This window comes from Polypterus senegalus, chromosome 5, assembly GCF_016835505.1.
Source record: "Polypterus senegalus isolate Bchr_013 chromosome 5, ASM1683550v1, whole genome shotgun sequence".
Taxonomy (NCBI): domain Eukaryota; kingdom Metazoa; phylum Chordata; class Cladistia; order Polypteriformes; family Polypteridae; genus Polypterus; species Polypterus senegalus.
In genome coordinates this window covers 188,676,828-188,699,308 of record NC_053158.1, presented here as the reverse complement: position 1 = coordinate 188,699,308, position 22,481 = coordinate 188,676,828, and the positions used below count along the sequence as shown (strand labels likewise).

The 22,481-nt window shown below is 43.7% G+C and overlaps 1 protein-coding gene across 3 annotated transcripts in view; it reads left to right on the top strand.

The window, feature by feature from the left end:
* Nucleotides 1-22,481, top strand: part of LOC120529738 (alanine aminotransferase 2-like) — a 59,919-nt gene that overhangs the window by 3,739 nt on the left and 33,699 nt on the right. For all 3 annotated transcript variants that reach the window (XM_039753811.1, XM_039753812.1, XM_039753813.1), the window contains exons 3-6: nucleotides 4,608-4,697; nucleotides 4,768-4,876; nucleotides 6,259-6,392; nucleotides 8,778-9,021. In XM_039753811.1, the coding sequence (XP_039609745.1) occupies nucleotides 4,608-4,697; nucleotides 4,768-4,876; nucleotides 6,259-6,392; nucleotides 8,778-9,021 (577 nt within the window). The remainder of the gene's footprint in view (nucleotides 1-4,607; nucleotides 4,698-4,767; nucleotides 4,877-6,258; nucleotides 6,393-8,777; nucleotides 9,022-22,481) is intronic.

Below are 22,481 nucleotides of genomic sequence, written 5' to 3'. Positions count from 1 at the left end.
TCCAAATAGGCAGCACTGAACGTGTTATGAGGCCGGAGCACTCTATCCAACAGACGCTGGAAGGTTGCTGGCGCCCCATGTAACCCGAAGGGGAGGACCCGGTACTGCCAGTGCCCATTAGGAGTTCTAAACGCGGTCTTCTCCTTCGCGGAGTCCGTTAAAGGAACCTGCCAGTACCCCTTCGTCATGTCAAGTGTGGTCAAACATTCTGCCTGTCCCAGCCTCTCGAGGAGGTCGTCCACGCGAGGCATCGGATAGGCGTCAAACTGGGAGACTTGATTCAGCCGACGGAAGTCGTTGCAAAACCTCCAACTCCCGTCGGGCTTACTGACCAAGACAATTGGACTGGACCAGGGACTATAACTTTCCTCAATCACACCTAGATCCCGCATTGCGCTTGATCTCAAGCTCCACCTCTGCCTTCTTTGCTTCGGGAATCCGATATGGGTGTTCTCGCATGACAACCCCAGGTTCTGTCACTATGTCGTGCGCAATCAGAGAGGTCCGTCCAGGCTGCTCACTCTCTACCGCTAATTTTAGCTCACGTCTCTGTTTAGCATTCAAGTCGGGTCCGAAGTTAAGGCGGTCGGTCTGAGCAAAGAAAGAGTGGGGCTGAGCAGAGGAGGGATCAGGATCCCTCTCCTTCTACGACTTCAGCAAGTTGACATGATACACCCGCTCGCTCGGCCGATGATTGCGTTGTTTCACCAAATAATCAACGAGCCCTTTCCTCTCCTTAACTTCATACAGGCCTTGCCAGTGGGCAAGCAACTTAGAATGCGAGGTAGGAACCAACACCATGACGCAATCCCCCGGTTGGAACTCCCGGAGTGTCGTGCCACGGTCATAATAGTGGGCCTGTGCTGCTTGCGCCTCTTCCATGTGACTTTTTAACAAAGGTCGGATTTTTCCTTATCTATCGTGTAACTGCGCGATATACTCCAATATGTTGCTAGAGCTGCGGTGGGTTGGCACCCTGCCTGGGATTGGTTCCTGCCTTGTGCCCTGTGTTGGCTGGGATTGGCTCCAGCAGACCCCCGTGACCCTGTATTCGGATTCAGCGGGTTAGAAAATGGATGGATGGATGGATATTGCTAGAGGGGAGAGCCTCTCCTTCCCATCCCTCTTTTAAGACATCCAATAGCCCTTGGGGTTGTTGGCCATATAACAATTCAAAAGGGGAGAACCCCGTAGAGGCTTGTGGAACTTCCCGATAAGCAAAGAGCATGAGGGGGAGGAGCTGATCCCAGTTCCTCCCGTCCCCGCTGACCACCTTGCGTAGCATCTGCTTGAGAGTTTAGTTAAACCTCTCGACAAGACCGTCAGTTTGAGGATGATATACTGTGGTCTTAAGGTGCTTTATTTTAAGTAACTTGGCTGTTTCCTTGAACGTCGCCGAGGTAAAGGGCGTCCCTTGATCCGTAAGGACTTCTTTAGGGATCCCTAGACGCACGAAGACTCCCACTAATTCCCTTGCGATCGCTTTACTAGTAGCAGAGCGCAACAGAACTGCCTCTGGATATCGGGTAGCATAATCCACGAGGACTAATATATATTTGTGTTATCGGGCTGAGGGCTCCAGAGGTCCTACTATATCGACCCCAATACGCTCAAAGGGAACATCAATCAGGGGGAGGGGAACGAGAGGAGCACGGTTCCTCCTAGGAATTTGCCGTAATTAACATTCTGGACAAAATATGCAAAAACGGCGAACCTCCTCGTTAATTCCCGGCCAATAAAATCGGAGCTTAATTCGCTCTAATGTCTTTTCGGTGCCTAAATGGCCTCCCATGAGGTGGGCGTGTGCCATCTCGCAAACCTGCCGCCGGTAGGTTCGTGGGATTAGCAACAACTTCCGCACCCCGCCCTCATGCTCTGCTATTCGATATAACAGATCATTGTCTAATATAAAGTTGGGCCCGCATGGCATGGGCTGATGAGTGCATTGGCCATTAACAAGCACGACTGCATTTTTTTGCAAACTTCAGGGAGTCATCATTTCATTGTTCTCTCCTGAAAGATGCCGGCGTTTGGTTGAATTGAAAGTGCACATTGGAGAGAGGGTCCGGTCTGACCTCAAGGGGTAGGGAGTCCTCCCGACTCGTCGAGGCCCTGGGTTGATGACGTATCTAAGTGCGACGGCCCAGGAGCCTCCCCATCCTCCTCGCAGTCTTCCGTACCCATCTCCGACGGCTGTTTACACGGCGTGGAATCAGCTTGAGTCAGGTTATCCCCTTCCCTGACTAGGCCTACAGGAACTAGGGGAGCAGTTATCCGCACTCTGCATTTACTATCAGACCAGTCCCGCCCTAGGATCACAGGAGAAGGTGGGTGTGGACCGCCACAGGGAACTTTTTTACTAAGCCTTCATAACTTATAACACAGAGGGCGGTTTTGTATTTCCTTGTTTCCCCATGTATGCAGCGTATACTGGTCTTTTTCCTTGTCCACTGTCGCGGTAGTACGTAACGGCAATCAACAACGGAGATGTTGCTGCCGGAGTCTAGAAGGGCTGTAACTCGAAATTCATTCAGAATCACTACTCCCGTATGACCAATAGCCAGGGGGTCTGTAAGTGCACATAACCGTCCTCTCCCCTTTCACCCGCATTCCCCCGCGCTCCCGTGCGAGCGGCCCACCCCGCGCCCCGGGGACATCAGAGCAGGCATCGGTTTATGTGGAAGGGATTTATACGGTGGAACGTAATCCCTACGGAGTACACTAGAGGACCGTTCTGCTCCCACAGATTGTGAGGCTGGCTTAGCTGTTAATTGAGTTATTAACTCATCTATGGAATTAAAGTCTCCCCAGACAGGCTGGGTAAAAGTAGCGAGAAGACCATTAATTAAGATGAAGCAGGCCACCTGCTGCACAATTTGCAGGGTAGTTAATTCGAATGGCTTCAGCCATAAACCTACTGTTTCCCAGAGAGCATAAGCTTGCTCCCGGGCTGATCTCTCCGGATCATATTCCCAGCTTTGTAGGTGCTTTACCTGCTGGTCTGGGGACAGCCCGTATGTCTCTGGAACCGTGGTCCCAACGGACGGCTCAGTCCTCTCCTCTGAGAGAACATAGTAAGCCCTTTTCATTTTCCCCACAGGAACCAGTCCACGTCGGTGGGTCTCCTCCACATTCTTCTTGTGTAGGACTAGGGGCTCGTTTTCCCTTGCTGGAAGCAAAGCCTGCACCGTGTTGCTCCGGACCGCTGATCGCGCCCCCCCACCCAGAAACACGGCCCCGGTACTCTCCTACCCCTCTGAGAAGGTTTCATCCTGCCAGCTTCGCCACTGTGATAAGAATGAGTTGGAGACATCATAAAGATTTGGGGCAGCCACCCGTATAATTGAATTGGCTGCAAAAAGTAGCTTTAAATAGCATGATGTGCTTAGTTCGGAGTCCAAAACAGAACTGCCTGTACTGAGGCAAGATGGCAGTTTTAAAGGGCTGGAAGGGAAATTACATCATCTATGCCGGAACTGGGAGTGGTGTCCTTGTGCCCGGAAGTGACGTCATCCTTGGGGCCGGCAACAGGCGGGATTTCCCAGAAAAGGTCTGCAAGGGACTGAGAGAGATAGTCAGTACACTCCGCCACCCCCTGGCCTGGCGTAGAATTACTAGTGTTCAGGCCCTTCAGCTGGTTCCCATGCGCACGTGTGTGACAATGTATAATAATGTGTGGTAGAAACTACACATAGATGCTGCAGACAGTGGGATTGTTAATTTTGCTGCTTCACAATTCCAGATTCCTGGGTTTGAAACCCAGCAGGCCTATATGATGTTTACACATTCCTCCCGTGGTTTAACTTCAGCATTCCAAAGAGATGCATCCTAAATTAACTGACAACTCTTAATTTTGCAGCTGTTCAGTGCTATTACAAGGGGGTTGATACGAGTCCTGTTCTTATTTTAATTGCTTCTTTTGAACTTTTCCTCATTGACATTCTTGGCTTTAATTTTGTATGTTCATTACTATAAATCCTGTATCTTTTCTTGTTAAATGTAATAAACATTTGCCCATCCACTTGCTAAATATATGTGTGTGTGTGTGTGTGTGTGTGTGTGTGTGTGTGTGTGTGTGTTTATGGGCAGGCCCTATGCTGCTCCTATCTTGCATATTTGATTCAGCCCTTCTACGTTTAGTGGCTTTGTACTTTTGTTTATGCCCACACTGATTGTCAACTTTGCCTTTAGAACTTATGACAAAATTAAACTTGTCCGATAGTCGCAAACAATTATGACTGAGTCACTGGGAATATCCTACACTGCACGACTAGTAGTCATGGATGCTCACCATGACTGTCCAGAACTTGCTAAGGTTATGTATATGAAAGTTACAACAACAAAAAAATTACTGGAAAAGTTTTCTAACGAAAGCTTTAAACACTTAAGATATTTCTCACAGTACTGCCACCAGCTGGCTATAACTATTATAACTGACTGACTTCTTAAAGGTAAACACAATCATTTAATCTTTCTGCATGTAGGGAATCCTTACATTTCCAAGAGTCTCATTGAATTATGTCAGGAATTTTGGCTGCTTTTTTCTTTTGGTTAACACTCATATCAATGGGAGTTGGAATTAATTATGGTTTTTTTTCTGATAACAGGGACAGCAGCCAAACTTTAAAGAAGTTGTAAACATTAGTTATGGTGACTTCCATGCCATGGGGATAAAGTATATCACTTTTGTTCGTCAGGTAAGCCCTTGTAATAGAATTTGTTCTCTCCTCAAATGCAATTGTTCTTATTGTTTGACTTTTCTTCCAGATCTTGGCTGCAAGTGCCTACCCAGAGCTTCTAAAGAGTGGGCAGCTGCCTGTGGATATTGAGCAGAGAATTGTTCAGTTCTTCAAAGACTGGGGAAAACAGAGTATAGGTAATGGCATTAATCACTCTAACTGAGTTCTAACTGAGGTATATGTTTAATTCAGACCAACTTCTGGCTTCTCTGTTGTCAGTTAAGCACAATTGAATCAAAGGCACTCAGTTGAGAAATACAGGACCGGAAAAATACAGGACCTGTAGCGTAACTTCTAAAGGGTCAGGTGAAAGCCAAGAAATAGGCACACAGTTTCATTCTAGACATACTGAAAACCTTTATTTCAGTTTTGGACTATAATACTGTTTCCCTAATTTTGTGCAACAGAGTAGGGCTTGTTCTTTTAAAGCAGTTAGATATGCGTAAGGCAGATTAGAATGCAATAATAAATACCTGCTATTTTTGCAACTGCATAAAAACAAAATCCTCCCTCAATTAACAGAGTAGTGACAAAATCTTATTTGCTAAGTAATCACTGGAGCAGTTTTTTAGTCTTACACAAAGTGCCCATCAGATATTCTCATTCCCTAAGAGTCCCAGGACAGCAAAAGGCAGTCCCCTTGTCAACCTTCATGGACAGGGCTGGCAGACTTGTTACTTAATGGACCCTCCTGGCCATTTTCATGCTGACACACTTCTGTATCCATCACCGAGCTTTGAGGCATGTTAAGTTCATGTACCCTTTGAAGTGAGCTCCTGTGTGCTCTCACCTCATGTCGTATAAATTGGTAGAAAAACTGACTTTTGTAGGAAGGATAAAATAAAAGAAACTAAAAACCAGAACATCGAAGGCAATCCATTATGCCCTGTATCTGCTGTCTGAGCCCTAGCTGCCAGTAAAAGAGCCAGGCATCCCAATTACTAGTCGACCATGTATAGTACATAAGCCTTAAAGAGAGTTCTGCACAATGCATGCCATGTCATAATGGTGGCAACCCAATTTCACTGGTACGGTTACAATTGTAACTAACACCACTGGTTTCCCAGCTACTGTTCACTTGACATGATAGTAGTAATACTGTAGTTCCTTTTTTTAAGCAGATTTCCTTTCACATTGTAAATACTGAAATGCCATTTAACCACTACAACAGACAACAGTGCAAAAATAAAAATACTGTATTCCCTATTACCATTCTTTTTTTTCAGAGGAACATACACCGAGTAATTTACCATATACGGTGCATCTGATTTGGTCCTTTACAAGTGCTTATTCAAGTACATTCTACAATGGACTAGCATCCACTCAGTATCCTCCCCATTACCTTGATATCGGATTAACTGGATTCGGTAAATAGGTCGATAAGTCAACACTTGAGTTGTGTTTGTGATTCTCAATCTTTGGCAGTTGAATTTTCCAGTCTGTTGCATTGGTCTGTCATTAAGTGATCTACTCCTACTAGTCAATCTTGAAACTGCATTACACTTGATCTTTCTCACAGGAAGTTACAGCGAAGATTATGGCATCGGATTTGTCCGACGAAATGTGGCACGGTTTATTAAAAAGCGTGATGGTGGAATAGCTTGCGATCCTGAGAATATCTACATAACAAATGGAGCTACAAATGGTTTACAGGTTCAGTATACTAAAAAAGGCTTCATCTTTCAGTCATTTAGTAAGCGACATTTGGTGTTGGCTTCTGTCTGATTTAGTATTCCATTCATTTTCAGTCATAGCTTTGGCTTCTGTTTTCATCAAATATTTAATGATTGGCTATGTTTTATTTTTATTTTCTCTGCTGAAAATAATAATTCTTTTTTGCCCTTTATACTTTAAACACACTGCTGACTGAGAATGTGAAATTAACCAAAAAATAAGATTTGGGTATTCAGATTAAAAATAAGTAAATGTTTGACTATACTTGGATTTAGGTTAATGACTCTAGAGGAAGGGGTGTCCAACTCTAGTCCTGGAGAGCTACAGTGGCTGCAGGTTTTCATTCTAACTTTTTTCTCAATTAGTGACCAGTTTTTAGTGACCAGATTATTTCCCTTTATTTTAATTTACTTTTCTTGAGACTCTGACCGCTGAATTGATTCTTTTTTCCTAAACATAAATTTGATGTGAAGTGGGCCAACAGATGACCAACTAAGTCGGGGCCTCAAACTCCAACCAACTTCACTTGATTCACTTTCTTAATTTGAAGCCAATTCTCGTTGCTAATTAAACCTGTTATTTAATTCCATAGCGCTCATTCTGCCATGGCAGACATTTCCAAAGCTGTTGATTTTCTTTTTTAAGAACGCTGTCAAAATGTTTTGTGGAACTGAGCAGATCATCATTACTGAGGCATTTACCTTTCTTTATTTTCAGTTATTGCATGATGGATGCAGGTTGTTGTTTATGTGTTGGTACATTGTGTGTCTTAATATTGTTTGATTGCTAATTAATTAAAAAAGAAATAATTAAGGGGCATGAGTCTTAAGATGTGCATCAATTAAAATTAATGCACAGAGTTAATTAGTAGCAAAATCTGGTCACTAAATAAGAAAAGGGTTAGAATGAAAACCTGCAGCCACAGTAGCTCTCCAGGACTGGAGTTGGAGACCTCTGCTCTAGAGGTTATATGTACGTTTGTAAGGTTTTTTGTTTTTATACTGTTTGACTTAATACTCACAAGATGTCACCACTGGAGTTCTTATCATGCTATCATAGTGTGTAGCACTGAATTTTACTTTGGTATTAGGACAGGAACACAGGGGGCAGTTTCCCAGGCATTTGTTTTTGTCTGTCATGCATGCTTTCTATTTCCCATATTCAACACTCAGCAGATGACACTGCTGATCTTCTTCTTCTTTCTAAGAGCAGCCTCATCAATGCGCTTCATGCTCAGGAAATTTCACCACTGATTTTTCTTTCTGCCATATCACTCTCTTGAGCAGTTTACTTTTAGGAAGATGCAAACCTCAACAACTTTGTGGATGTTGCCACTACTAAACTTTTTGCTTAACCAGTGTGTATCTAGTCTTAAGCTTTTGATTAAAACCAAGATTAAGGTTCTATTCCCAGTGGTTCACAAGTAATCACATGACAGACACAACCCTTAGCATTTTATATACAAGTAGATAGATAACTAGGTAATCATTCAAAATGACAAAAAAGGGTGATAGGGAAGTGTAAAAACAGATCTGTAAAATACAGCAGTGTTGCATGGTGTGGCAGGAGTAACAAAATTAGTGTGAGTTAAAAAAAAACAACTGTTGTTTTAGAATTGAATGTCACCTTTTGACTCTAAACAGCTGTGCAGTGTGACACCTTTAGAGGCAACTCTCTGCAACTTGCTATGATAAAATCCAAATGGTTTGATTTTCTCATAGCTAGTTGCACGTCTTGGGGCTGGATGTAAGAGTTAATAGAAATTGAAGCCTTAACTGGAAACACAAGCCAAGAAACCATGAAGAGCAGACAGCTGCATGTCTTTAAAATGGTGACACTAGTGCCTCACACAATTTGGACTTTCAGAGAACCCTAGATTGAGAAGTCTTCAGTGAGGTTTTTGCATATTCCCCCTTATGGTGGGAACCCTCTGGAGGATCAAACTTTATATTACAGATACAAGTCAAAGTTAACAGGAATCCCTAAACTGGCCTAATGCAGATCTGGGTTTGAAAGGGACTTGCAATAGACTGAATTCCTGTCCAGGTGAGCGAACTGCCTTACTGGTGTTGCTAATGGCTTAGGTTCTGAAAATGTTAACACAAACAGGGAACATGATAACAGAAAATTTAGGGAAGAATGGGTGAGTCAGTGTGTAATGAATGGATGAATAAATGGATGGCAGGGTAGATAAATTAGCATGTGGCTCAATGAATGGATGGATAAGTGAGTGGATATGTGGATGAACTGATGAATGAGTAAACTGGTGGGCAAATGTTGATGAACCACCCTCTTCTTTGTTACAGCAACACAAACACACACACACCTTTTCTCCCCCTGTACTAACTCTTGTCTTTCTTGTAGCTAATTCTCAGATTATTTGACTATGAAGAAGGACCTTCTCAGACTGGTGTGTTAGTGCCTGTTCCTTCCTACACTCGCTTCCGTATAATGGTAGATGTAGCCGGTGGTGTCAATGTGCCTTACTACCTGAACGAGGAGCGGAGCTGGGCACTGGACATGACAGAGCTGAAGCGAGCCGTCAAGTGTGCGAGGGAGCACTGCAGTCCTAAAATTCTGTACTTCATTAATCCTGGGAATCCAACAGGTAAAAGATTTAAAAGTCATTATTGAAATTTCACAAATCTTAATAACAGTGGCGTCACATACATGCTAACTCCACACAAACACAGTCCCAACATGGATTCACATGCAGACAAGACAGCAGGGTGCCACTGGGCTGCCCTTTTTTTCTCTAATAATAATTATTACACCCAAAAAGTTCATTGTGTAGGTACAATTCAATTCACTTCTATAAAACATAATGTCATTTATATTCAGTATAAAGAAGTTAATGCTCTGTGGGCAGCATAAATAATTATGTATTGCTGAGTCAGGGAAGTAGAACCTACTACAAGTGTCTGGTCTGAGACAAGCAGACCAGAGAAACCTTTTTGATTAAGTCACTTATTTATATATACTCGGCAAAAAAAGAAACTTCCCTTTTTCAGGACTGTGTATTTCAACAATAATGTTTTAAAAATCCAAATAACTTTACGGATCTTCATTGTAAAGGGTTTAAACAATGTTTTCCATGCATGTTCAATTAACCATAATCAATTAATTAACATGCACCTGTGGAATGGTCGTTAAGACCTTAACAGCTTACAGAAAGTAGGCATTTAAGGTCACAGTTCTAAAAACGCAGGACACTAAAGAGACTTGTCTACCGACTGTGAAAAACACCCAAAGAAAGATGCCCAGGGTCCCTGCTCATCTGCGTGAACGTGCATTAGGCATGCTGCAGGGAGGCATGAGGACTGCTGATGTGGCTAGGGCAATAAATTGCCATGTCCGCACTGTGAGACGCCCAAGACAGCGCTACAGGGAGACAGGAAGGACAGCTGATCATCCTCGCAGTGGAAGACCACGTGTAACAACACCTGCACAGGATCAGTACATCCGAATATCACACCTGCGTGACAGGTACAGGATGGCCACAACAACTGCCTGAGTCACACCAGGAACACACAATCCCTCCATCAGTGCTCAGAGTGTCCGCAGTAGGCTGAGAGAGGCTGGACTGAGGGCTTGTAGGCCTGTTGGAAGGCAGATCCTTACCAGACATCACCAGCAACAACGCCGCCTATGGGCACAAACCCACCTTCACTGGACCAGACAGGAGTGGCAAAAAGTGCTCTTCACTGATGAGTCACGGTTTTGTCTCACCAGGGGTGATGGACGGATTCGTGTTTATCGTCGAAGGAATTGAGCACATCTGGGACCTGTTGGGTCGCAGGGTGAGGGCTAGGGCCATTCCCCCCAGAAATGTCCAGGAACTTGCAGGTGCCTTGGTGGAAGAGTGGGGTAACGTCTCACAGCAAGAACTGACAAATCTGGTCCAGTCCATGAGGAGGAGATGCACTGCAGTACTTCAAGCAGCTGGTGGCCACACCAGATACTGACTGGTACTTTTGATTTTGAGCCTCCCTTCATTCAGGGACACATTGTGAAACATTTTTAGTTTATGTCTTATGGTGTTGACTCTTTTAGTGTTCATACAAATATTTACACATTAAGTTTACTGAAAGTAAAACAGTTGAAAGTCAGAGGACGTTTCTTTTTGCTGAGTATATATATATATATATATATATATATATATATATATATATATATATATATATATATATATATATATATATATATATATAGTACCTGGGGTCGAGTCTTGAAGTTTTATGAGCGATCTCTGCCGTGCACCTCTTCCAAGCTGTCGGCTAGCAGGTTGCCAGCGTTAGCACGCAGCTGCACCCGCTCTCTAAGTAACGAGCACTCGTGTCCCATACACCGCACGACTACGAGTGTCTCGGCAGCACGCAGCTGTACCCAGCTTTTTAAGTAACGAGCACTCGTGTCCCATACACCGCACCACTCGAAAGTGTCTCGGCATCAATTGCTCAGATAAAATCTTCGCAATGAATAACAGCTCTGTCCTGTTGTATCTCTTTATTCACAGATAGCCAGTAAACAAAGCTCGACATTACCGCGCTGCCACGGCCAAGGTCATGCACGAAGACACATTACACATAAACGGTACTTTTTTACAAAATAAATAACCCCGGACGGCGATGACCCAAACCCACCCAACTAATTGAATACAAACACAACAATTATTTACAAGTTAAAACATTAATAAATACAACAGGAAAACAGTATAAAACAGTGAACGTACAACCTTCCCACAATGCATCACTCCGGCAGCGCTGACTGCCGGGTCGCTACATAGCCCCCTCCCAAGAGGGTTTAGTGTCCTCACAACCCTAATCGCTACATTCAAAGTCTGTTAAATATCCCGGTCGGCGATAACACGCTTTGGCGGTTTGACTCGCCACTACTCGTGTCAGGTGCAGTCCGGAGACTTTCAATGTCTGTCTCGACACCGAGTGTGGAGGTTGGAGAGCCACTTTGAGTTCCAATTCCTTCTGGTGCTGGGGCCAATGGGTGGTATGGTGCTAAGCGATCTTTATGTAGCACCACCCGTCTGCCCCCTCCAGGCATTCGGACTCGAAAAACAACTTCTGAAATTATGTCCAGAATTTCTCCCGTCCCTGCCAATGGTGTGTCAGTTTTGGGGACAACCCCCGTTTCCTTTGTGGGCAAAAGACCCACACTTTGTCCCCTTGTTTGAAAGTTGGGCCATGAGCCCGATTGTCATATGCCCGTTTCTGACGGGCTCCAGCTCCCGCTAGTGCCTCCCTGGCCAGTTGATGCACGGTGTTCAGCCGCTCTTTTAGTCGTCGAAAATAATCCGTCTCGTGACCGCCAGCAAGCTCAGGCTCAGGGGGCGAGCCAAACACCAAGTCCACCGGCGTGCGCATCTCCCTTCCGAACATCAGCCCCGCCAGTGTGCACTGACTCGATTTCTGAACAGCCGTCCTATACGCCCACAAGACCAGAGGCAAATGTTGATCCCAGTCTCTGGTGTTGACTAGTGAGGATCGCAAGTTGGGCGGCCAGGGTGCGGTTAAACCGTTCAACCAGTCCATCGCTTTGAGGGTGAAGGGGAGTAGTCCGGGTCTTCTTCACCCCCAGCCGCTGACACGCCTCTTTAAACAACCGGCTCTCAAAGTTCCGCCCCTGGTCGCTGTGCAGTTCATTCGGCACCCCGAATCGAGTGAACATTTAGTCCAGCAACTTTTGAGCGGCGGTGGAGGCACTTTGATCTGGAATGGCGTATGCCTCCGGCCATTTGGTAAAGTAGTCCATCGCCACTAAAACGAAACGATTTCCAGCCTCTGTGGTAGGGAAGGTAGGGAGGTTACATTTCGCGGGGTTCAACCGCAACCCGGCGCTACGAATAGCTGTCAAGACTTCCCGTAAGTTGTGGATAGCCTGATCAAAGTCTCTGGCATGGATTAACAAATCGTCCAGATAGACCACACACCGGGTTCGGGGAATGTCTTTCAGGACCCGCTCCATCAGTCTTTCAAAAGTGGCTGGTGCATTACACAGCCCAAACGGCATCACCTTGAATTGCCACAACCCTTGCCCTATGGTGAATGCGGTTTTATGTCGGTCCTCTGGTGACAGTTCCACTTGCCAATACCCACTGCGCAAGTCCAAGCTGCTGAACCAGCAGGATCCAGCCACATAATCCAAGGCATCATCGATGCGTGGCAGTGGGTATGAGTCTTTTCTAGTGACTTCGTTTAACCTCCGAAAGTCCACACAGGGGCGCCAACCCCCCGTTTTCTTACGTACCATAACCATTGGTGCAGCCCAGGGGCTGTCCGAGGGCTCAATAACATCGTTGGCTGCCATCTCATGAATCATTTCCTCTGCAGCTTGACGCTTCGCAAGAGGCAATCGGTGGGGGCGCAAACAAATGGGAGCGGCATGGCCAGTGTCTATGTGGTGTTTTACTAAATTTGTCCTGGTACAGTCCTCCTCCCGAGCCGCAAAAATGTCCACGTAGTCACTCAAAAGTTGTTGAAGTTGCTCCTGCTGTGTCGCGTTCAGATGTTCCCCACTTCGGCGGCCCAATTCCTCCACAGCGGCAACTGTCTCAGCTGATGGGTGGTCGCTTCAGGAAGTCCGTTGGGAAGCACTGGTCTGAGCTGCAGCATTCTCCTGAGGATCCCCTTGAGTCTCTGCATCTCCTGAGCAACGGTCGGAGCCGGTGAACCGTGGTATTCAGGCACATCCAAGCCAGCAGCCCTTCTAGGACGGTTCCAGCCCGATTGCAGCGGCACAGTCTCATTACCTAGGCAGAGGACGGCCCTAGAGACATCAACACATGCCCCCCAGTGGGCCAACAAGTCCAACCCGATGATGCACGGATCTTTAATGTCTGCAAGCCAGAATTCGTGGTTTTTCTGGCTCGTCCCCACCATCACAGACAACAGTTTCCTGCCGGGCATCACTGTCCGTTCACCCGTAACCGTGCGTAGCTCGCTATTTGTGGGGGTCCAGCCCTCGGGAAGAAGACTAGCTGTTTCTGGCAACACTCCTTTTCTCAGCAAACAAATAGTGGACCCCGTGTCCACTAAGGCACTGCATGGCCATCCATCAATAGTGCAGTCCAGGTATAGTCCGGTGGAAAATCCACAGCGCCCAACTTTGAAGCAGTCTTTGTTGAGGGTGCTGAAAAACGGAGCGAGGGCCCCCTCACGGCCTCACCCCGATGTCGTTTCCCTGCGGTGATGCTGTATTAGGTAACGGACTTGGGGCAGGGCAATCCCTGGCAAAGTGCCCTGGCTCTCCGCATCGAAAACAGCAATCCACTCGTCTCTGTCGGGGGGTGGATGTTGATTGGGCTCGGCTGACCTCCACTACCTCAGACAGGTCCCCTTCCGCCCTTCGTTCAACGGCTCTCGTTAGTCGACTCGGTCGTGGTGTTCGTTTTGTCGGTGACTCCGCCTGTAGTATGTTTCGACCCGCTCAGCCTCTTTTATTGCCTCGCTCAAATCTCGGGGTGACGATAGACAGACATGCTGGTGAAGACGTTCTGGTGTGAGGCCTCGCAGGAAAGCATGAAGTCCGAGTTCTTCCCTTACTGCTGTCGAGAAAGTAGGGTAACCTTTTCGTGTCAATACCCTGACGTCAGCGGCAAAGGCTCCTATACTCTCATCTTCATGCCGACGTCGGCTACTCAGCTTGTTTCTGCTGCATTCTGCTGAAGTTCTTTGCCCAAAGCGACTGGTGAGAGCAGCGGGGAGAGCCTGAAGATCACGACACTCTTCCGATGACAGATCAATGAGTACCTGAAGTGCGGGACCCTCCAAGGCAAGGGCCAAGTGTGTCGCAGCTTCCTTGCAGTTCCACTCATTGTGTATCGCGGCCAGATCCACTTGTGCGAGGTAGGGTTCTAAAGGAGTCAATCCGCTGTATCGTGGTAGCTTAGCAGGCGACCGTGAGCAACGGATCGTCCGACTGGTAACCTGGGGTATCGCTGCGGCAGCCGACGGCCTCCTCTGGCCGTGCTCAGAAGATTGCAACACTGTCCGGGGAATACTGGTACCATCAGGCCGGTCTGCCGCTTTTCTCCGCACAGCTCCGCTGATCAGGCGCTCTATCGTAATGCTGTTCTCCAAGATGGCACGCTCCAATTCTTCAAGACTCTGTTCCATGACGGCGTCTTCTAAACAGCCTGGTCTCCCACTTCTGACACCAATGTAGCGACCTGGGGTCGAGTCTTGAAGTTTTGCGAGCCGATCTCTGCCGTGCACCTCTTCCAAGCTGTCGGCTAGCAGGTTGCCAGCGTTAGGCACGCAGCTGCACCCGGCTCTCTAAGTAACGAGCACTCGTGTCCCATACACCGCACAACTACGAGTGTCTCGGCAGCACGCAGCTGTACCCAGCTTTTTAAGTAACGAGCACTCGTGTCCCATACACCGCACGACTCCGAGTGTCTCGGCATCAATTGCTCAGATAAAATCTTCGCAATGAATAACAGCTCTGTCCTGTTGTATCTCTTTATTCACAGATAGCCAGTAAACAAAGCTCGACATTACCGCGCTGCCACGGCCAAGGTCATGCACGAAGACACATTACACATAAATGGTACTTTTTTACAAAATAAATAACCCCGGACGGCGATGACCCAAACCCACCCAACTAATTGAATACAAACACAACAATTATTTACAAGTTAAAACATTAATAAATACAACAGGAAAACAGTATAAAAACAGTGAACGTACAACCTTCCCACAATGCATCACTCCGGCAGCGCTGACTGCCAGGTCGCTACAATATATATATATATTTGTTATTTATTTCGCCGTATACAATTTCTCGCAGTTTTCGCATACCCCTTGGGGTCAGAGTGCAGGGTCAGCCATTGTACAGCACCCCTGGAGCAATTGAAGGTTAAGGGCCTTGCTCAAGGGCCCAGCAGAGTAGGATCTCTTTTTGGCAATGACAGGGATTCGAACCTTCAAGATACCAGCGCAGATCCTTAGCCTCATTACCACCATTCCCACCTCCCTTTAACATTCAATTGCATGTAAACAAGAACCAACAGTTCAGTACCAAGTCGATGCCAAAGTTGCAAAAACATAATGGTACTAACTTTTTTACAGTATCTGCAGTAACAAGTGAAAGTCAGTGCTGCACTCATGAGTGACTGCAAGTAGACAAATTACTCTGGAAGGCACAATAATGCATGACAAGAACTGCATATGAAAATGGCTCCCAATGTTGATGATACTGCAGTGTATACACCTATCGAAAAGAAAAATGGCAGAAGTCGTGCCTGGAAATGCTTTGTTTTTGAGGCAGGACAACTTCAGCTCATTATTGTAGGAATCGTACTTATCATTATTATTTTTATTATTAAAAAAATCACACAAAGGCTATTATTGCCATTTTTATCCCTTTATACAGTTAGTTCATGCATAGATCTATACGTGCTTTGAGAGAAAAATTATGTGACCAAACAGACAAGAAATAAAATATTTTATTATTCTCTCAATTTCAAGGTGAAACCAACAAAAGAGAGCTGTGCTGCTTTTAGAAAAATCAACCGAAATATTAAAAATAATGATGGGACATTATTGAAATGCCTCAGTCATAACTGATGATTAAAAATGTATTTACATTTTTCGTCGTTTCCATTTCTGTATTATATGTTTTATTTTGTAAGGGAGGCGGCAAACTCGAAGACCACCCACGGGCAACAAAAACTCCACTTACCCCACTGAACGTACGTAACAAGTCTCCATTATAATACCCGTAACATCCTATTACATCACATCCCCTAATAACCTGAAGTGAAATCACTTACTTTTTATTCATGCACACATTGAGAAAAGCGAACTTTACACACACCGTCTTCCTGCTTACTACATCCTGAGACGGCGCCCTCTTGCTTAATAGGCGGGTAAACAAAATAACAGCAACGACTTCCGGGAGAGACTGCCGCGCTTTTCAGAATGAGTCCGAGAGGCCGGCCCGCCTTTTTCAAACTCCGTTAAACTGAGCGGAGTAGTGACGTGCGGACGCCTTTTGGTGGGTAGTGGTGCACAAAGCGGGGAAGATGCACCTTACGAGACAGATTTCTAACGTTTTAATCATGGAAGAAAATTAGTGCCCACCTTTACTTCTGTGTTCTTAATTTCCCTGGAAAGTATGATACATTGTCAGGGCCTATGGAAGAATGTTTGATATTGCTGATTATGTCAGATTATCAGAAAAAATGCTACATAACCTTTACTTTATCCTCCTAATCAGGGACGTGAAATATAAAGTAGTAAAACTGATAGTGATAACATAAAATAAATGTGTCCACTAGTCTGTGCTATAAATTTGTTTTCTGCATGGTTCCAATAATTTTGATTGTTAAAGTCATTATTGAAATTTCACAAATCTTAATAACAGTGGTGTCACATACATGCTAACTCCACACAAACACAGTCCCAACACGGGTTCACATGCAGACAAGACAGCAGGGTTATCCAATGTGCCACTGGGCTGCCCCTTTTTTTCCTCTAATAATTACATCCAAAAAGTTCATTGTCTGTGGTGGGCTGGCACCCCACCTAGGGTTTGTTTCCTGTTCTCCCTGTGTCTGGATGGGCTTCCTCCAGGTGCTCCGGTTTCCTCCCACAGTCCAAAGACATGCAGGTTAGGTGTATTGGCGATCCTAAATTGTCCCTAGTGTGTACTTGATGTGTGTGTGTGTGTGTGTGTCCTGCAGTGGGCTGGCGCCCAGCCCTGGAATTTGTTCCTGCCTTGCGCCCTGTGTTGGCTGAGATTGGCTCCAGCAGGCCCCCATTACCCTGTGTTAGGATATAGCGGGTTGGAAAATAGATGGATGGATATAATCAATATATAAACAATACAATATGTTAAAATCAGGACAATTATCACCAATATCAAGGTCCAAAACTAAGCTCTGAAATGTGCTGGTGCTGTTTTGATTCTTAGAAGCTTGCTGGGCAGGAAGTCTATGCACACTATGTTACTAGAAATTTTAAACTTCTAAAATGTTTTTAAAGGTAATATATAAATAAGGAGATGGATTTCTGCGGTGGGCTGGTGCCCTACCCAGGGTTTGTTTCCTGCCTTGCGCCCTGTGTTGGCTGGGATTGGCTCCAGCAGACCCCCGTGACCCTGTAGTTAGGATATAGCGGGTTGGATAATGGATGGATAGATACTAATGGTAACAGCAGCTTTAAAATAGTGGTATATTTATCAAGTATTTACCCAGCTAACATTTAAGTTAACTAGTAGTACATTTATAAGTATCAAAATACAATGCAGGGGTTGACATTTAATGTGCGATGTAACAACAAATAGGGAAACTTTATAAATCATTGGGGGATTTCAAGCAAAGAGTTTGTAAAGCATGATATATGAGCTGCATTGTTTGTATGAAAATGTGCTATATAAATAAATGTTGTTGTTATTAAAAATAACCGAATGAACTTTCATAAACTGAAATAACACTAAACTAATAGCACTACATACAGTATCCACTATATGGCAGTAACAGATCAGAAGTGTGCCTTATTGCAAACAGGCAGCTGCTAAAATGTACGCACATGGGGGAGAGGAGGTATGTGGGGTTGGCGGGTGGATAGACCCCAAATAGACTCTTTTTCATACACAATATTAATTTAATTTTTAATCTTTTTTTAACAGTTTTGTTGTATAAGGCTTTGGCAATCTAACGTGTGTTAGCCTTATCAAAAGTACACCATTTTTAGATTTTCAAATATATATATTGCAAAGTTACATTCTTCAAATGTGAATCTTGACCAGTTCACCAACTTACTTCGACCGAAGTATCTCTCCGTTGAATTATTCCGACCGAAAGGGTCGAACCCTTCAATGTCATGAAAAATATTTTATTATTCTTTCAATTTCAAGATGATGCCATCTTGCTTGAAGAAGGGGCCTGAGTTGCCTCGAAAGCTTGCATATCGTAATCTCTTTAGTTAGCCAATAAAAGGTGTCATTTTGCTTGACTTTTCACTAATATGATGCCAACAAAATAGAACGGTGTTGCTTTCAAAAAATCAACCGAAATATTAAAAAATAATGAAGGGACATTATTGAAATACCTCAGTCACAACCGGTATTAAAAATGTATTTTATATTTTCGGCGTTTCTATTTTTTGTATTATATATATGTGTTATGCTTTATTTTGTAAGGGGGGGTGGCAAACTCAAAGACCACCCCTGGGTGACAAAAACTACAGCTACCCCACTGAACAAACATAACAAGTCTCCATTATAATACCCGTAACATCCTATTACATGACATCCTCTAATAACCTGAAGTGAAATTACTTACTTTTTATTCATGTACACTTTTTACACACACCAACTTCCTAGTAGGTAGTTCCTACTACATCCCGAGACGGCGTCCTCTTGCTTAATAGGCGGGTAAACAAAATGACAGCAATGACTTCTGGGAGAGACTGCCGCGCTTTTTAGAATGAGTCCGAGAGGCTGACCCTCCTTTATCACACAAATAGTTAAACAGAGCGGAGCAGTGATGTGCGCGCGCCTTCTGGCAGGTAGTGGCGCACAAAGAGGGGAGGATGCACCTCACGAGATGGGATTTGTAACGTTCTAATCATAGAAGAAAATTAGCGCACACCTTTACTTCTGTGTTTTTAATTTCCCTGGAAAGTAGTATGCATTGTCAGGGCCAATGGAAGAATATGTATTTATGATTGCGGATTGTGTAAGATTATCAGAAAAGATGCTACATAACCTTTACTTTATACTGCTAATCAGGGACGTGAAATAAAAAGTAATAAAACTAATTGTGATAACATAAAATAAATGTGTCCACTAGTCTGTGCTATAAATTTGTTTTCTGCATGGTTCCAATAATTTTGATCATTATAGTCAAAATCGCTGAATTGGCGCATTTCCTGTATAAATACAGGGGAGAAATGTGAGGTGCGGCAGCAACTGGCCTCACCACACCTCGGAATGCGCTCTCCCTCACACACTGGGTTGATGCATGCAATGCAATGCGTGCCTGTTGCTGTCTCTTTGTATGTCGCCAATGTAAGGTTTGTAGACACAATTATTTTACACCCTGACTTTCCACAATCTGGCTAATATCTTTAATGAATGTGTGTGATATATTTAGTCTTGCTGATCGGACATTAAACCGCAGTGAGGAGGCACAAGGTGAGGCAGACAGTACAGTGCAGCACCAAAAGGGGCGCATGCGAGCCCAAAAGGTGCTTGTTGCTGCTTTTACACTGAGGAGCCAATAAGTTAGCAGTATTAGAAAGTCAAGTGCACTGCAGCGGTCTGTTTATTTTTATTTTTTGTTCCAACTGACTGCCAAAAAGAAACAAAGATTTTTAAAACTAAAGGAAAATAAGGAGGCACATGCAATTTACAAATAAAGGTAAGACCATAAGCAGTTTGCACTTTTATAAAAAAAATGGGATCATACTAAGAAAAAACCAATCGAATATTTAAAAACTACATTTTGACCTTACATAAAATATTCTTTTGATTTTCATGTTATCCTTTTGTTGAACAGTCTGTATTAAAATTGATTAAACCATCAAAATTAAAAGCAACTAAATATTTCAATTAAGGTCAAAATTGAAATCTGTTTTTTTGTACACCACTCTGTACTTTCATTTGTATTGAATGAGTATGAATTGTGGAATTGCAACGGCAAATTTAGAACACATGGAGGGTGCCGAGCAAATGCATTCCCTAAACTCTTAGAAAAAAATATGTACCTTACCTATGTGTGTGTAAAGAATGCTATTGACATATGAAACATAACCAGTAGTCAATGTGCATGCTGCCAGTTGAATAGTGAATAAGCTACTCTTTTGGGATCATATATTTGTAAATCTGACTATGAAGGAGTCAGTGCCTCACCAGCCATGAACCTCACCGCACGTCACTGCTCCAAATATAATACATCTTAAAAGGACAAAAGAGCAAATCAACCAATTCCTGCAGTGTACTTAAGAACAATAATTCACACCATAGCACATCACTAAGACGTAAATGCTATGCCTGAATGAACACTTTCATTTTATGCTGCATGATTGTTAAATTTAAATTGAGAATCAACATGATGTTATGGAACAGCACTGTTGTATGATTCTATAGAATGAACTCCATTTTGTGTTTTCTGTTTCAGAAGTGAATTTCAACATGTGATTAATAAAGTTTATCTAATCTTATCTAAACTAAAGTGTGTTATTTCAGAACATTACACAGTTATGCTAAGCTGATTCTTCTGTTGTTAGGAACTTTAATAAATACATCTACTACTTTGTCCATGTTCAATCTCTGTGTGATTGTGGCTGTCATTAATGGAAAGAAAATACATAATACGTAGTAGCAAAAGTCATTTAAAGCCTTAACTTAATATTATCAAGTACTTTTATGATCTTATATGCCAGTGTTTTTATCATATTTTTTGCAACTCATCCTCCTGATTCATTAAAGAAAGCAATGAAACACTCCTGAATTCCATCCATCTATCATCCAGCCCACTATATCCTAACTACAGGATCACAGGGGTCTGCTGGAGCCAATCCCAGCCAACACAAGGAGGGCGCAAGACAGGAAACAAACCCTGGGCAGGGCGCCAGCCCACCGCAGGGCACACACACACATACACACACCCACACACCAAGCACACACTAGGGACAATTTAGAATCGCTAATGCACCTAGCCTGCATGTCTTTGGACAGTGGGAGGAAACTGGAACACCCGGAGGAAACCCACTCAGACACAGGGAGAAACAAACCCGGGTCTCCTAACTGCGAGGCAGCAGCGCTACCCGCTGTGCCACCGTGCCGCCCCTCTCCTGAATTAAATCAGCAATATCAACATAAAACTCATTATAAAAGACAAATGTACATAATATGAAAAACCTGCTGTCTCATCTATTTGCCAAGCACAAAAAAATAAAACAACTTTTGACATTATATATAGTGGGAACACTAAAACATGCCACAATTCTAGAAAAAAACGATAATGACAAAGTGAAGTGTCAAGATATTACCATGCTTCACAAGCACTTCTGTAAATTTGTTTAAGTTACTGTTATTGACAGAGCCTCTATCTTTATCCTGTCCCCTGGTCACTAATGCCTGGCAGCAAAGTCATGCAGTTCAGGCTGTTAGACACCTGAGAGCTGCTTCATTGTAGTGTGCCAACTGATGTCAAACACCCTCGAGATGTTCCACTATCACCCTGCCTAGGATTTTCAATAGTACACATGCACTTACATCTAAGGTTCTTAATCTTTCTAAGAATTCAACCCATTTTAGGTATGTTTTCATATAATGCTACTAGCACCTATTGCAAAATGCTCTGTCTGTCTGTCTGTCTGTCTTCATGAATCAACTCAACTCCAACAGGAACAAATCTATTGAGATTTGGCACACTTGTTCTTCAAAGAAATTGTACTGTGTGAAGTTTTACAATTTCAAAATTTCCTCTTGAAAAGCTTTGGCTAATTTGCAAACTCATACATTTTAAACCTGGGAAACATTCTGTGCAACTTCAAACAGGAATTAGTTGACTGTTCCAATTTTACTTTAAGAGCAGTTGCTTGAACTTTGCATATTTTCTTTTTTTACTTGTCTGACAGCTACTCATGCCAAATACACTTGAGTCAGACACTGGGCAGAGTGCATGTATGTGCAGAAATAGCTGATACAGCACCACCCTTTTCCTGCTTTTTATGAACGTTAACTAATAAGAGTACGAAAAATGCCATTTCTCTGAAATACATGAAAAGGAAACTAATTAATTAAGCTTATGTAAGACTGAAATAACTGAACAATATTGTCTGCAGATTATTATTCTACAGTATACAACTGGCATTATCAACATGGAGCTAAATGGTGTTTGAACTATATTTGTTATACAGTTAGGTCCATAAATATTTGGACAGAGACAACTTTTTCTTATTTGGTTCTGTACATGACCACAATGAATTTTAAATGAAACAACTCAGATGCAGTTGAAGTGCAGACTTTCAGCTTTAATTCAGTGGGTTGAACAAAAAGATTGCATAAAAATGTGAGTCAACTAAAGCATTTTTTAACACA